This window comes from Rhododendron vialii, chromosome 8a (genome assembly GCF_030253575.1).
Source record: "Rhododendron vialii isolate Sample 1 chromosome 8a, ASM3025357v1".
NCBI lineage: Eukaryota > Viridiplantae > Streptophyta > Magnoliopsida > Ericales > Ericaceae > Rhododendron > Rhododendron vialii.
Window position 1 is genome coordinate 5,283,732 of NC_080564.1, and position 14,154 is coordinate 5,297,885.

Below are 14,154 nucleotides of genomic sequence, written 5' to 3' on the forward strand. Positions count from 1 at the left end.
TTTCAGGAACAAACAACGTAACTTCATTCACATAACTGATCAGTAATTACTGAGTTTGCCAGAGACCGTGCGGCCTTTACACACTCCGAGATAGCATCTCTCCCACAAACTCAAAATACTTTACCAATTCTAAAAGTTCTAACGACACAGGTTTAACTAAAACATCAACCGACTCCATAGCTCTTAATCCCGGAACCATAACCAGACAATCAGTGAGAATTTCAACTTCAGAAAAACTCCGGTCTCGCGCCCATCGCAAAGGATCCAGAACTGCTACACACTCCGCCATCAAAGCTGAAGAAGCAAAAAGCTTTTAGACCATGCTCGTGGACCGCAGAAGAAACGTTCATAGTTTCGAAGCAAAATTTTGGAAGTTACAACCAGCAAATTGAGAATGTTTCCAAATGATGATAGGAACATTCTCAATTTTACGTTGTGTTGGTGGTCGTACCTTCCAAAATTTGGCTTAAAACTATTTAAGCCTTGCTTTGAGCAAATGTCAACGATGAAATGGTTTCTCCTATGCTTCGATGAAGTGTAGATGCTCTATGAATTCTGAAACACTTAAGCAATGAAGAAATACGTACAAACAAGGGATTTGATCACCGAATAAAACATAGAACGTGTTTTAGCTTTGGTGAACTTGAAGATTTTTGTAGTGGTCTTCTTTACCCAATTTTCACAAACGAAACTTGAATATTTGTATGGTTGGATACAATCATCTCTTAGTACTTCAAAAACTCTATTTATTGACATATATAATGGGTCTTGATTCTTTTTAAAATAGGGACATACGAGAGTTTTACTGAAATAATTTTTTTTGACCCACAGAGGGTAAAATGGTCACATCTCTTCATATACTAATGGTTTTTTTTATCCAAACTCATTGGGTTAGAAAGATAATTGAATAAAATTTTCAATGGTTCAAATCACGCGCATATCGGATTTCGGGAGTGTCCTTATGAAGCTCGCAAAGTTTGACTTGTTTTGGAATGTGGAGGATGCGTCTGGGGCGCATTGAAGTGCGCCTGGGCGCATTGAATTGCACCTCAGGAGCAATAAAACTTCAAAAAAGGTCAAACTTTGAAGGGTTGTCTTGAACACTCCCAAACTCTTATTTGCGCGTGGTTTGAATCGTTGAAAAGCTTGTTCAATTTTCTTCCTCCAAGTAGTTTGATAAAAAAAATCATTTGTATATAGAGAGATGTGACCATTTTACCCTCAGTGGGTCAAAAAAATAATTCATTTTGGTAAAACGCTTGTATGTCCCTTATTTTAAATCGAATGAAGACCCATTCTGTATCAATAATTAGAGTTTTTAAAGTACTAAGAGATGGTGCAATCCAACCATAAAAATATGTATGTTTCTTTCATGAAAATTGGGTAGAAAGAAAATACTACAAAAATTGTGAAGCCGACTAAGGCTAAAAAACGTTCTTAGTTTCACTCGGTGATTAAATCCCTAGTTTGTAGGTATTTCTTCTTTGCTTAAGTGAGTTTCAAACAGTTCATAAAGCATCTACACTTCATCGAACCGTTGGAAAAAATGTTTCATCATTCGCCGAAAGCAGGGCTTAAATAGTTTCGAAGTCAAATTTTGGAAGTTACAACCACCAACGTAACGTAAAATTGAGAACGTTTTCAGAAAGCTTTTTGCATCTTCGTCTTGTACTTGACCAAATCTAAAAGTTCTAATGACACAAGTTACGACCACAAACATAGCTCTTAATCTTTGAACCATAACCAGACAATCAGTGAGAATTTCAACTTTAGAAAATCTCCGGTCTCGCGCCCATCGCAAAGGATCCAGAACTGCTACACACTCCGCCATCAAAGCTAAAGATGCAAAAAGCTTTCAGACCACGCTCCTGGACCGCAGAAGAAACGTTCATAGTTTCGAAGATAAATTTTGGAAGTTACTACCAGCAAAATGAGAATGTTTCCAAACGAGGATAGGAACATTTCAATTTTACATTGTGTTGCTGGTCGTACCTTCCAAAATTTGGCTTAAAACTATTTAAGCCTTGCTTTGAGCAAATGTGGATGATGAAACGGTTTCTCCTATGCTTCGATGAAGTGTAGATGCTCTATGAACTTTGAAACACTTAAACAATGAAGAAATACGTACAAACTAGGGATTTGATCACCGAATAAAACATAGAACGTGTTTTAGCTTTGGTGGCCTTGAAGATTTTTGTAGTGGTCTACTTTCTACCCAATTTTCACAAACGAAACTTGAATATTTGTATCGTTGGATACCATCATCTCTTAGTACTTCAAAAACTCTATTTATTGATATATAATGGGTCTTGATCTTTTTTAAAATGAGGGACATATGTGCGTTTTATTGATATATAATGGGTCTTAATAGGGCCTCGCGGGGAAAGATCGAAGAGTTTAGCCTTCATGGTGGTTGTAATTGTGTGCTCTGTGAGGGCTAGTTTTCGTTGGCGGCATAAGTTGGAAATGCCATTGAGGTCACAGAGTATTGAGATCTTAAGAAAGGCAGAATCCTTGAGCCATAATTATGCAGCTTGTTGTGCCACACTAGTTTTAGAAAAATCGCGGTGCAGCATATTTTTTTGTGCAGGTGAAAGTCGCGTATTTAACGTTCACCACACCAATCACCACTCGACGTACTGATTCTACTGAAGATGAATTTGAGACCTCAAACTTTAAAAGTGTAGTAATGTCAATCAATTGAATGGTACTCAGCAACATAGGCATTGGCATTTGTAATGGAAACTACCTTAATCTTCTAAGAAGCCTTGTACTATAGTGAAGACAGAGTACTCTCTCTACTATGTTTGAGACAGAGTTAAGAGACTTACTGTATCTACTAATTTGACAAGGTAAATGTGCCCTAAAAAGCCCTAAATCTAATTACAACTGAGATTCTTCTGGTTGGACGATATGAATTCGACCGGGACTTTTTTCGTTCACCTCCACTGCGGCCGCCTCGTGAGACTCATGAGTACCCTCTCGTAAGCTCGTTTGACCTGTCTGGAAGCAAATTGAGATCAGGTAATACATTGTACCGAAAGCAAATATACAACTGTAAAGATTTTCCAGGAAGCAGAGACAGGATCTTGGTTGATGGCAATCCACAAAATCTAGAAATCAAAACCAATATCACGCAATAACACCATATTTGGGCCCGTCCCGCTAAGGAAAATAAGTAACAAGTACTTATTTTTTGAACAAAATGTGATGTATTGTGAGATAATAATCTGTCTCGTTAGGAGGGAAATAAGTACTTAAAAAACAAGAACCTTAGCGGAATGGAGCATTACTTGTTCCATCTAGGCGACATCTGTAACGGCGGTAGCTGTATTTTCACTCTATGTAGTAAGAAACAATCGTAGAAACTTGGTTGTGGTACAGTATTGTCATTTATCAACCTTGATCCATATTGCCAACTACTTCTGGCAACTACTGGAAAAAAAAAAAAAGTTCTTGGCAACTACTGGAAAGAGTGCAAAGAATAAAACATTTATAAATCACATGAAATCTCTTTTACGAAGGCCAACTCGTATATTTTTTTTTTTCCCTTTTTGTAATTTTGATTTTGTCACCTTCCCTTGGTAATAGCCGGATACATTTGCATGGAAAGTTTGGGGGCTTACAGTTGAAGTTCCTGGGAGAAAGAGCTTGGTGGTATGCTTGGAAGAAGCCCTTGTTCTCTTTAACTAGCTCTTCCCAAACTGTAAGCACAAGCAGTATCCAAATTGTCAAAACACAACACACACACACACACACAGAGCGAGAGAGAGAGAGAGAGAGAGAGAGAGAGAGAGAGAGAGAGAGAGAGAGAGAGAGTATCGGACCGGTACTGGTGACGAGTGGCTGGATGCCAGCATTCTTGGCAAGTGCTCTAATGCAGTCATCTCTGGTCATATGAAAGAGCAAGCACCTTTCTATCATATGTTGCACCTAATTTCAATACCACGAGAAAAAGTTTCTTAGGCTTTCCATTGGTATTGAATTATCATCACAACAAGAAGAAGATCAACAGCAGCAAACAACTTAGCCACTAATATGTAGCACATGGCCCACATGGGTACCGTACTACTACGTTAATTCCCATGTTTTTGGAGATGATGGTGAAGCGCGAAAACAAGCAAAAGAAAATTGTTTCCCACAATCACCGAGCCGTTGAAATTCTAAACTCGTAAGTGACAAACGATAAATCGAAGTAAGATCGAAGTTTCTTCTCCCGTATTATTTTCGATCGATATAGCATTTAATTTCATGTGTTGGCTAACGACTAATTACCATTGTAATGAAGCTCTGTGGTTGGCAATGCAAACAGGGGAGGTGAGGCTGGTGATCACATGCACACGCCATCATCCTCTCTCTCTCTCTCTCTCTCTCTCTCTCTCTCTCTCTTCTTCTTCTTCTTCTTCTCACTTGGACCAAAAAGAGTTGTACAAGAAAAGTCACGTAAATTGTGGGATATTTGTGCCCCAGATATTTGTGGGTGCTTTTTTATATACAAAGTGGTGGACGTTGGCTGTATTATCCACAGATATCTAAGTGAAGGGTCAAAAGTGCATGAGAAATCCAAAAGGAAGGGCTTCACCTCATCCGCAAAGTGATAAGACATTTGTGAGCATTCCTTTATATGGGCAAATAAAGACGGTGACCTTATTCTATGCCTGCAAAATGTGTACCCCATATAATCAATTCTTTCACCTACTCAAATTGGCCTTAGTACCTGGCCACATGAAGAAGGCCTTATTAATTCAATGAACATTGGTGTGCGTCAGGAATGGGAAAACGGTCCTTAAAACATATCCTAAATTATTATTATTAAAACTAATGAGAGCGAGAGAGCGCAATGCATTTGAAGAATTATGTGAGTGAGGTCGAAACCTAGCTTGGGTTGGCTACTTGGCTTACATTAAATTGGACATTGAACTATGTAAGGAAGTCTTGACAACATAAATTTACTATATACAAAACAACCCCATAAACTAGAACTTTATTCAATTTAAATAGGGAATTGATTTTTACACTCCATTTTTTTTTTATAATCACACTCCCTTTTTTGGATTTTAATGTTGAAAGTGTCTGTAATTTTTTTTATTAAAAGACAAAAAAGGAGTGTGAATATTAAAAAAAGAGAGTATAGAAATCAATTTCTTTTAAATATAGCTCAAGAAAGAACTCCCATTATAGGGAGAAGTAATTAAACATTTATTGATCGGAAATAATTAAACATTTTAACCCGAACCTCCTAGCTGAAATCTAGTGTTCAGATAAATTTCTCACTAGGAAGTCGAATTAATCCTTGTCAACCAGTAAAAAAGCACTTTTATATATGTGCATGGGAGCTACGTTAAATTGAGCTATATATGAAAATTCATCGACACGTAACAACTTATTAAGATAAGTCCAACAAACTACGACTTTATCCATCTTAATTACTACAAGCTAAGTGATGATAACTTCATGTTAATAGAGTATGCAAAAACGAACAAATTTTGCCATTATGAATGATGAGAAAAACTTCTTTACGGTAAAGAAGGTTTTCACGGGGACAAATGATCTCACTCGTCCAAAAGTTTTTTGGGCGGTCTGAATTTTAAATAAACTATTCAAGCGAATAAACTCGAATAGTTTCTTTAAAATCTGAACCATCGATTACCAAAATAAACGGCGAGATGGCACGCGCAGAAATCTCTTTTACGAACCCTCCGTGAATAAGACAACCTCATGAATGACTGGGATGTGCAAGAGTGGTCAATTAAGCAAGAAGCCCAATATTTGACTTATAATCAAACTGGAAGACTTTTGGCCAATTTGTGAGTAATAACCAAAAAACCACGCAAAATGCAGATAATGTAAGTTGAGAATTTGGATGCGTATTTCTTTTCTTTTTTTTAAATATTACTTACTTTTTTTCTTGGTTGAAAATTATTTTTATGTTCCTTATTTTAGCAAGGATGAATTGAAGAACGCACATTATTCCGATGGAGTTTGCTCTAGCTTTAAATGGGGTCTCCTCTAGTGAATGGTGGGATTGATCCCTTAAGATTAGTCGAGATACATGTAAGTTGGCTCGAATACCTGATTATAAAATAAACGTACATGACCCCAACAAATCTCTAAAGTAGAAGTTATTGAATTTCGGGCTAATTTGGCTTTAAAAGTCAAACAGTAACTTATTTTGTCTTTATTCAAAAAAAATTTGCATTTGTTAGTTTTATATAAAATTTTTATGACTTATTGATTCGTCTCAGCGAAAGGAATCGAAAAAGTATAAAATTTTGATCGAAACTCGTAATTTTTTTAAAAAAGACAAAAATAAGTTGTCTTATTGACTTATTTTTGTCTTTATTTTAAAAATTATGAGTTTCAATCATATTTTTTTACTTTTTCAATTCCCCTTGACAAGAAGAATCAATAAGTCACAACAAAAAAATGCAAAAAAGAAAAAGTAAAGAATAGAGACAAAAAAAATAAGTCACTTGACTTTTTAATCTAAACGCACCTTTCATGTAATATTCGAAACATAAGGGTAGTGATTTGTCATATAACCAAACTTCAGAGGAACCCGAATAATTTTCGTGGAGCCTTTATGGTACACGTGACGTCTTCTTAGAACTCGTTACCAAAATCAACTCCACAGTATCAGAACCTCTCATAAACCCTAATTCACTGAGAGGAAAACAAGAAGGCCTCTCTCTCTCTCTCTCGCTCTCTCTCTCTAAATCGACTCAACTAACGCTGCATTCGGAGTAAGTGTCTCTTTGTCTTGGGCTCATAATGTTTTGATAATGGATTGATGTACCTGATTGTATGAACTTGTGGGAGCTATAATCCTTTTATGTAGCTGTAATGTCTGTATTGGTTCGTAGCTTTGTCAATTTGTAGTTTCTCACTTGTAGGAATAACCTAATGCTGAATACTTATTTGAAAACTCACAAGTGTCCCCACCGTGCTATTGCGGTCCCAATTAATGTTGGACGGAGGCCCTTATGGACTCGCGGGTGCTATTGATAGCACCTAGAAAGTTTCAAACCTGAGATCTAAGAGGGAGCAGAACCCTCGTTCCTGATGGTTTAAGTGCCATGAACTGTTGACTTGTTCATGTATGGTTGTTTTTATTCAGCATATTAAGTGCTCGAATGATGCTGAACAGTTTGTTTATCGTTTAGCTGCCAGAGCATTCGCCCTGATCGTATCATAGAAATTTTAACAGGATTTCCGTTGGTGTTATATATTAGCAATCGTAAACTACTGAAAGGATGAATGACAACAGGTGAAGTTTGAGCAACTTTTTGTTACATATTTAAATACCAGTCATTGGATGACTAGTTAGGGAAAATATAAGGGATCGTCTTCCTTCCAATGCCATGTTTCTATAGAGAATTTGATGCCTAATTTGTGGCTTACATGCTATGAAGCATGGGTACTCTGAATTTTTTATTTTTTTGATAAGTAAATAATTATATTAAAAAGGGCATTAAGGGAATGCCACCCATATACAAAAAAAGACCACCAAGACAAAAAGGCCCTATACACCATCAAGTGAAATGAACAACTCAAACCAATCTAGAAAAAGATCAAGGGAGGGATTACATTCTCCCTTGTCCCAAGTCCCAACTATACAAACTACTAACCACGAAACTTTTAATTTTAAACAAAGGCTTTTTGAAACATCTCGAATTCCTCTCACGCCAAACGGGTACTCTGAAAATGATGCCGTACGATTACCGGGTATGGCACCATTCGAAAAAAACCCTGCACTGGGTACTTTTAAGTTTTTGAGTACGGTTTGTGGGTATGGCAATACTTTTCTTGGTACGTTTGAGCATATTCCTTTTAATTCTTCACAGGTTCTGGGTGCATAAACTCAAATTGTTGTCCTTAATATGAATTCCTCATTGACATGGAGTATTTAACTCAATACCAATACTTAGATCTAGGGCTTAAACGAGAGCAGGAGCTGCTCCAGCGACTGAATCTTGTCCGTCGTTCTCCACCGATCTTCCTCCAACGATTCCAGCGACTCTGACTCCGGCAGCCACAGCTCCCCTGCCTCGTTAGTCTCTCTCTCTCTCTCTCTCTCTCTCTCTCTCTCTCTCTCTCTCTCTCTCTCTCTCTCGTTACTCTGTGAGATCTTCCTAGTTCTTCAAGCAGTATGGGTTCAAGTTCAAGTGCTACCTGTACCCCTTCTGCTGATCAAGATGATAATACTCCCCTTTGGAATTATGTGACTAAAATAACAGAAAGGGGTGAAGGGTAGTGGGGACACAAAACTCAAGTGCATTTTGTGTAAGATAGAATCTAAGGGGTCATACCGTAGACTCAAAGCCATTTGTTGCTAACTAAAGATAAAAGAATTAGATTGTGCTCTTTGTGATGGAGAGGCCTGAAATTCTTGAAGAAAAAAGAAAAGTATATGAGGAAGCGGAGAATCAAAAAAATATGGCTAAGCATAAAAATGTTCCTGTACCTCCTCCATCTACAACCACTTGGGGGGGGTGCGGTTTATGAGACAAAGAAAAGGAAGACAGTGGCCATTGGGCAATAACCCCTTCAAGAAGGCAATGAATATAGGTGCTAGAGAACATTTAAGTTCTTTGATTGCTCGCATGTTTTATTCTGCTGGTTTGCCTTTCCATTTGGTCTTATGAGAATAGTATTCCTGGATATGTTCCTCCTGGTTATAGCTTGTTGTGAACTACACTACTCAAAAAAGAAAGGACAAACATTTTAAGGTATCATGGGAGGAGAAGGTTTTTAGTGTTGTTAACAATGGATGGGCTGATACACAAAGGAGGCCTCTTATTAATTTTATGGCAGCAACAGCAGGGGGAGCTATGTTCATGACAGTTGTTAACTGTGAGGGTGAGGTAAAGGACAATTACCAAATTGCCAAATTTGGTGAAGTAATTGATGAGGTTGGACCTCACAATGTGGTTCAAGTGATTACTGATAATGCTCCTGTTTGTAGTGCTGCTGGACCAATCCTTGAAACCAGCTATTCAAAGATCTTTTGAACACCATGTGTAGTGCACGCACTTAATCTTGCTTTTAAGAACATATGTGCTGCAAATGAAACTGGTGCTGCTGCCTCCGCATTTTGCAAATAGCATTGGATTACACTTGTGGTCCAAGATGTGACTGATATAAAAAAACTTAATCATGAACCAATATGAGATTGGCCATTTTTAATGAATTTGTGCCCTTGAAGTTGCTTTCAGTTGCAGACACACACTTTGCTTCAATTATTATGCTAAAAAGGTTCAAGCTCATATATCATGGCCTTTGATCTATGGTGGTCAGTGAATAGATGGACTTCATATGAACAGGATAATAGGGAAACAGCGGCATTAGTGCGGGAAAAATTGTTGAGTGATTCTTGGTGGGATAAGATAGATTATATACTCTCTTTCACATTGCCAATTTATGAGATGCTTAGAGTTTGTGACACCGACAAACCTTGTCTGCACTTAGTTTATGAAATGTGGGATTCAATGATTGGAGAACTTACTATTTTATTCACTCCATGAGAAGGAACAAATTGACACCACAACGATGTGAAGATTTATTCTTCGTGCACAACAATTTCCGTCTCCCATCAAGGACTCATCAGTCATCACTATACTGAGGGGGAGACTAAGTTGTGGGACATTTGTGGAGATGGGTTTGATTCAATGGAAGGTGCTGGTTTGCTGGAAATTGCAAGTCTTTCACTTGATGACCCAGAGACTGAAGCTGTATTGTTTAGAGACAAACTTGATGACAGTTGTTCTTAGGACTTCTTTATGTGTTTCCCTTCCTCTTGGCTTAAAACAATGGTTTGTACCTTAATGACTTGCACTACTGTGCTTTTGCTTATGGAATTAGCTTTTGTTATTTTGCTTCTATTGGTAAATTATGTTATACTTGTTATATATATCTAATGAAGCATGCCAAAAATATAAAAAAAAATTGTCGTACCCCCGCCGTACCTGTACCCTACTTTTTTTGGTTTTTGCTGCATCTCGTACCCCATACCCCTGCCGATGCTTCATTGCTTACACGAGACTTCTCGATGTGTCCTTCAGGCTCTGATTTTAACTTTGTGACTGAGTATATGATCTCTCTCTCTCTCTGTCTTGTATTTTATTTCAACTTTCAACTAATGTTTAGAAATCAGTCTTTTTGTGTGCTTTTGTATCCCTATGTATCTTTTTTTTGTAGCTAGGACCCTCTGTTTTTGTATGTTGAACGATTTTCTTGAGAGCAATAGAATCGGCGGGTGCATATAGAATGAGTTTCCCTGTATTTACCTCAACGTTCTCTGCCAAATCCAAACCTAAATCAATGTTGGAAATTTGGTGACCTACTACTCATCTTACTATTTTCATTTTGTCAGGGAACTGTTTTTGCAACATTGACTATTGCCTACAAGATTTCAGTGATGCTGCCTGTTGATCCTGCTCAAAAACTATCCTTCACCCGATTCATTACTGATGGAGATTTGGTTATTGTGTATGAGAGGCATGATATCATGAAGGCTGTTAAAGTAAGTGAGAATTCAGTTCTCCAAAACCGTTTTGGTGTTTTCAAACATTCAGATTGGATAGGGAGACCCTTTGGTTCCAAGGTGTTAAGCGACAAGGGTGGATTTGTTTACTTGTTAGCTCCAACTCCTGAGCTTTGGACTCTGGTTCTCAGCCACAGAACTCAGATCTTATACATTGCAGATATTAGTCTTGTTATTATGTACTTGGAAGTAGTTCCTGGCTGTTTGGTTCTCGAGTCTGGAACTGGGAGCGGATCTTTAACTACCTCGCTTGCCAGAGCTGTGGCCCCCACAGGACATGTCTATACATTTGATTTCCATGAACAGAGAGCTGTTTCGGCTAGGTAAGAATTCAATATTTTTGTATGTCAATCATTTAAGTATGTCATCTCTGGATACACGGTTGATATGATTTTATAAATTACCTTTGTCTCTTTCTACAAGTTTAGGTTGACTGATCTGTTGAAGGAGCAGAGCTCTCTTATAAGACTATGCAAATCTAGGTCATTTCTTTTTAGCCTCAATAAGAAACCTAAAACAAATATTACAAAATGATCTTAAGCAATTTTTTTGTTTCTTAGCATATTTCTGTAGCTGGGTAGTTGATGAATGGCATCAGTCTTGTCTTCCACTAACATACTCACTGAAAGAATGGAAGGAGACCACATCCTCAAAGTTCCCAACTGGAGTCAAGTCATAATATAATTCAATGTGTACCATACTTCTACTGGTTCTTATAAGTTGAAGTTTGTTTGTAAAGTAAGTAATGTTGCATTTTGTTGTTTTTGCTTAAAAAATTGGCTGTCTAGACAAAGTCATCACTCATCACAGCATTTGCATGTGTGACTTCCACCTTTTATGCCAAATTAATCCTAGCAAAATGATAGGAGGTTGCTTTTATATGCTCGAACCGCATGAATACACATACACGACCTTTCTAACTTCGTTAACTTATTGTTGAGATAGGGAAGATTTTGAAAGGACAGGATTGAGTAACTTAGTGACTGTGGGAGTCAGAGATATTCAAGGTGACGGTTTTCCTGATGATTTTTGTGGAAAGGCCGATTCTGTGTTCCTTGACCTACCCCAACCTTGGTTGGCCATTCCTTCTGCTGGAAAAATGTTGAAACAAGATGGGATTTTATGTTCCTTCTCACCATGCATTGAGCAAGTGTCACGATCTTGCGAAACTCTCAGAGCAAATTTTACTGGTAAGCACTTCTACAGCTAATTCATCTTTTACTAGCAATGGCGTGCTTGATTAATATCATGCTTTTGCAGTTTTTAGTTGCCTATTGGATTATCGTTCCACGTCAAATTTGTAGTGATGGCTTCTGTTAATCATCTTGTGCTTTTGTAGATATAAGAACATTTGAGGTTCTCCTCCGCCCATATGAGGTCAAAGAAGGGAAAATGGAGAGCTGCCAAGCTGACAAAAGTGGGTCTATTTTGTCCCTTTCTCGCAAGAGGAGGCAGCGTTCAGGTGAAGTAGGTAGCAATGGAAGGGAGGTTTCCAATTCTCCCACAACCATCATGGCTAGACCATCACCTGAGTCGAAAGGTCACACTGGCTATCTAACTTTTGCAAGACTCAGATGCCTTTCATAACGACTGTGACAGACTCTTGTATTAGTGTATGAGAAAGCAGTTTTGCATTCCCTTTCTGTTTAAGTCTATTGACAACTTGTTTCAGTTTAGGCCACCCCATTTCACTCACTATTAGCAAGGGAATCACTTTTCTTTAATTTCCTTTCTTGAGTTCTCGAGGGGGCAAAAGATAGGATAAAATTCTTGACGTGTAGTTTTTGGCTCCATTTTTTTTTCCCGCATGTAATATTTATTCTCGAGGCAGAATGGCAAGTGAGAGTCACTTTTGGTTTGATTCATTTTGCAACGTTGTACCAATACTACTGGTTTGGAACCGCTAAGAAACACTGTTTCACGGAAAGTAATTCTTGCAAGTAAGTTTTCCTTTGTCGTTCTTCTTGTACAATATGTACACCATTGTACCAGTATTTCAAAATACCTCCAGAACCTACAACATATAGATTACAGACTAGGCCTAGCATCCAGCACGAAAGTCTGATCTGACCAAACCAAGATACGCGGCCTTCTGAGATATTTTGTCCTGAATGAAACACATCCATATGCATTACAACAGCACTAATTGAACATATTTCCATATGCATTAAGACTATATCATTCTGTGCATCAATTCAAGAAGCCCGAAGGTGTGCATTTAAGAGAATTAAAAAAATGAATCACTGGCGAAATTGAAAAGCAATTCAAATAACTGATCTCAATGAAATATCCATTGAGTAGTGTCACGGACCCAAATCAGGACACAGATGCGTAGTCTTTGGTGGAAGTGAGCCTCACACAACAATACACATGGAACCCACAATCATCAAAGTCTTTGGTGGAAGTGAGCCTCACACAACAATACACATGGAACCCACAATCATCAAACGAGTGCGAATACGTCTGTATGTCCGGACACATGTTTCCAAAGCTTTGCCGATACGTTCATGCCCAAAGCAAAGTCAGAACAAAAAACAGCAACGCAGCCAATCCAAAACAACACCCAACAATGGCCATGAATGCCTTCCCTTGAGACTCAAACTCAAACTTGACCGTAAACCAAGACAACCCTCTATCCACAAACGGCGCAAGAGCAAGAGCCCCACCGGCTCTAACAATCTTAGTAACTTGACTCCCAGCCCACACAATCGCCATTATCTTCACAAACCTATCCACTGCTGCCCAATACCCCATTTTCCCGGGCACCGGAGCTATGTAAAACCATACCAATAGAAAAGCAATAAGATAGTAAGCAGTGTTTAGTAGCCCATATGATAGTACTCCAGCAATTCCGTATTTTCTGAGTCGGGTTATGATCTGCGTGGTGGACCAAAACGGTTCTTGATCTTGTGGGCCTTCTTCATGTGGGTTGTTGGGTGGGGTATTTTCTCGAACATCTGGCGGGTTGTTATCGTTTTCTGCTGCGTTGCAAAGCCATGGTTGTGGTCGTCGATGACGATGGTGGTGATGACCCAAGTGGGAGAATTGGTTCAGCTTTGATGTGTTGTTTCTGCTTCTTCTCGTTGGGATGATTTGGGACCAATTTTGGAGAAGGTGAGAGGGTGGGGTACGAACAGAAATCGAAGGGTGTTGACCGAGGGACATCGACATCTCTGCGAGAGAGAGAGAGAGGGAGAGAATTTGGTGGGGCAAATGGTATAGTTCGAACGAAATACAGGTAATGTGAATTACGAGCATTGTCCTTCTAGTTTTTCCCTTGGCTCTATTTAGCCCCTGTACTTTGAAATGTGTCGTTTCTAACACTCAACTTTAGGGGCCGTTATAGTTGGGGAGCCCATATAGTAGTATATTCAAATTACTTGTATTCAGGATGTTTGTCACTTGGATATAGACGGTGGATATAATATATCTGGATTGTATATATCGCATGTGGCCTGATATAGCAATGCCTCCCTCCCCGTATCCATGTTGTATTCGCCTTGTAAATGAACACTTAATTATAAAAATGACACATCTCCCTTTAATTGTATTTTCATCTCATACCCACTCCAAAACAATCTAGTATATGCACATTCCCTCGTCTATAAAAA

General features: G+C 38.4%; 3 protein-coding genes across 6 annotated transcripts; 1 reads left to right on the forward strand and 2 right to left on the reverse strand.

The window, feature by feature from the left end:
* Positions 1-2,674: 2,674 nt before the first annotated feature.
* LOC131298859 (uncharacterized) lies at positions 2,675-4,383 on the reverse strand. Its single transcript, XM_058324356.1, has 4 exons — positions 4,276-4,383; positions 3,828-3,933; positions 3,627-3,704; positions 2,675-2,999 (listed from the first exon to the last, which is right to left on the reverse strand). The coding sequence occupies exons 1-4, from the start codon at positions 4,348-4,350 to the stop codon at positions 2,884-2,886; spliced, it is 375 nt and encodes a 124-aa protein (XP_058180339.1). The 5' UTR covers positions 4,351-4,383; the 3' UTR covers positions 2,675-2,883.
* Positions 4,384-6,556: 2,173 nt separating this feature from the next.
* On the forward strand, positions 6,557-12,512 carry LOC131298860 (uncharacterized). Of its 4 annotated transcripts, none has more exons than XM_058324360.1 (5): positions 6,557-6,743; positions 7,929-8,054; positions 10,373-10,866; positions 11,489-11,733; positions 11,883-12,512. In XM_058324360.1, the coding sequence occupies exons 3-5, from the start codon at positions 10,418-10,420 to the stop codon at positions 12,128-12,130; spliced, it is 942 nt and encodes a 313-aa protein (XP_058180343.1). In that variant the 5' UTR covers positions 6,557-6,743; positions 7,929-8,054; positions 10,373-10,417; the 3' UTR covers positions 12,131-12,512. The 4 variants fall into 4 exon arrangements, with proteins under 4 accessions (XP_058180343.1, XP_058180342.1, XP_058180341.1 ...); XM_058324359.1 differs by having other exon boundaries at positions 6,558-6,743; positions 7,929-8,050; XM_058324358.1 differs by lacking the exon at positions 7,929-8,054 and having other exon boundaries at positions 6,560-6,743.
* Positions 12,513-12,689: 177 nt separating this feature from the next.
* LOC131298861 (uncharacterized) lies at positions 12,690-13,791 on the reverse strand. Its single transcript, XM_058324361.1, has one exon. The coding sequence runs from the start codon at positions 13,712-13,714 to the stop codon at positions 13,049-13,051; it is 666 nt and encodes a 221-aa protein (XP_058180344.1). The 5' UTR covers positions 13,715-13,791; the 3' UTR covers positions 12,690-13,048.
* Positions 13,792-14,154: the final 363 nt, after the last annotated feature.

Coding starts and splice junctions, on each gene's coding strand:
- LOC131298859 (XM_058324356.1), bottom strand. CDS start 4,350: ATGATGGCGTGTGCATGTGATCACCAGCCTCACCTCCCCTGTTTGCAT. Junction 3,934..4,275: donor CACAGAGCTTCATTACAATG/GTAATTAGTCGT, acceptor TATTGAAATTAG/GTGCAACATATGATAGAAAG. Junction 3,705..3,827: donor GCCACTCGTCACCAGTACCG/GTCCGATACTCT, acceptor TTGTGCTTACAG/TTTGGGAAGAGCTAGTTAAA.
- LOC131298860 (XM_058324357.1), top strand. CDS start 8,808: ATGGCAGCAACAGCAGGGGGAGCTATGTTCATGACAGTTGTTAACTGT. Junction 10,867..11,488: donor CAGAGAGCTGTTTCGGCTAG/GTAAGAATTCAA, acceptor TTGTTGAGATAG/GGAAGATTTTGAAAGGACAG. Junction 11,734..11,882: donor TCTCAGAGCAAATTTTACTG/GTAAGCACTTCT, acceptor GTGCTTTTGTAG/ATATAAGAACATTTGAGGTT.
- LOC131298861 (XM_058324361.1), bottom strand. CDS start 13,714: ATGTCGATGTCCCTCGGTCAACACCCTTCGATTTCTGTTCGTACCCCA.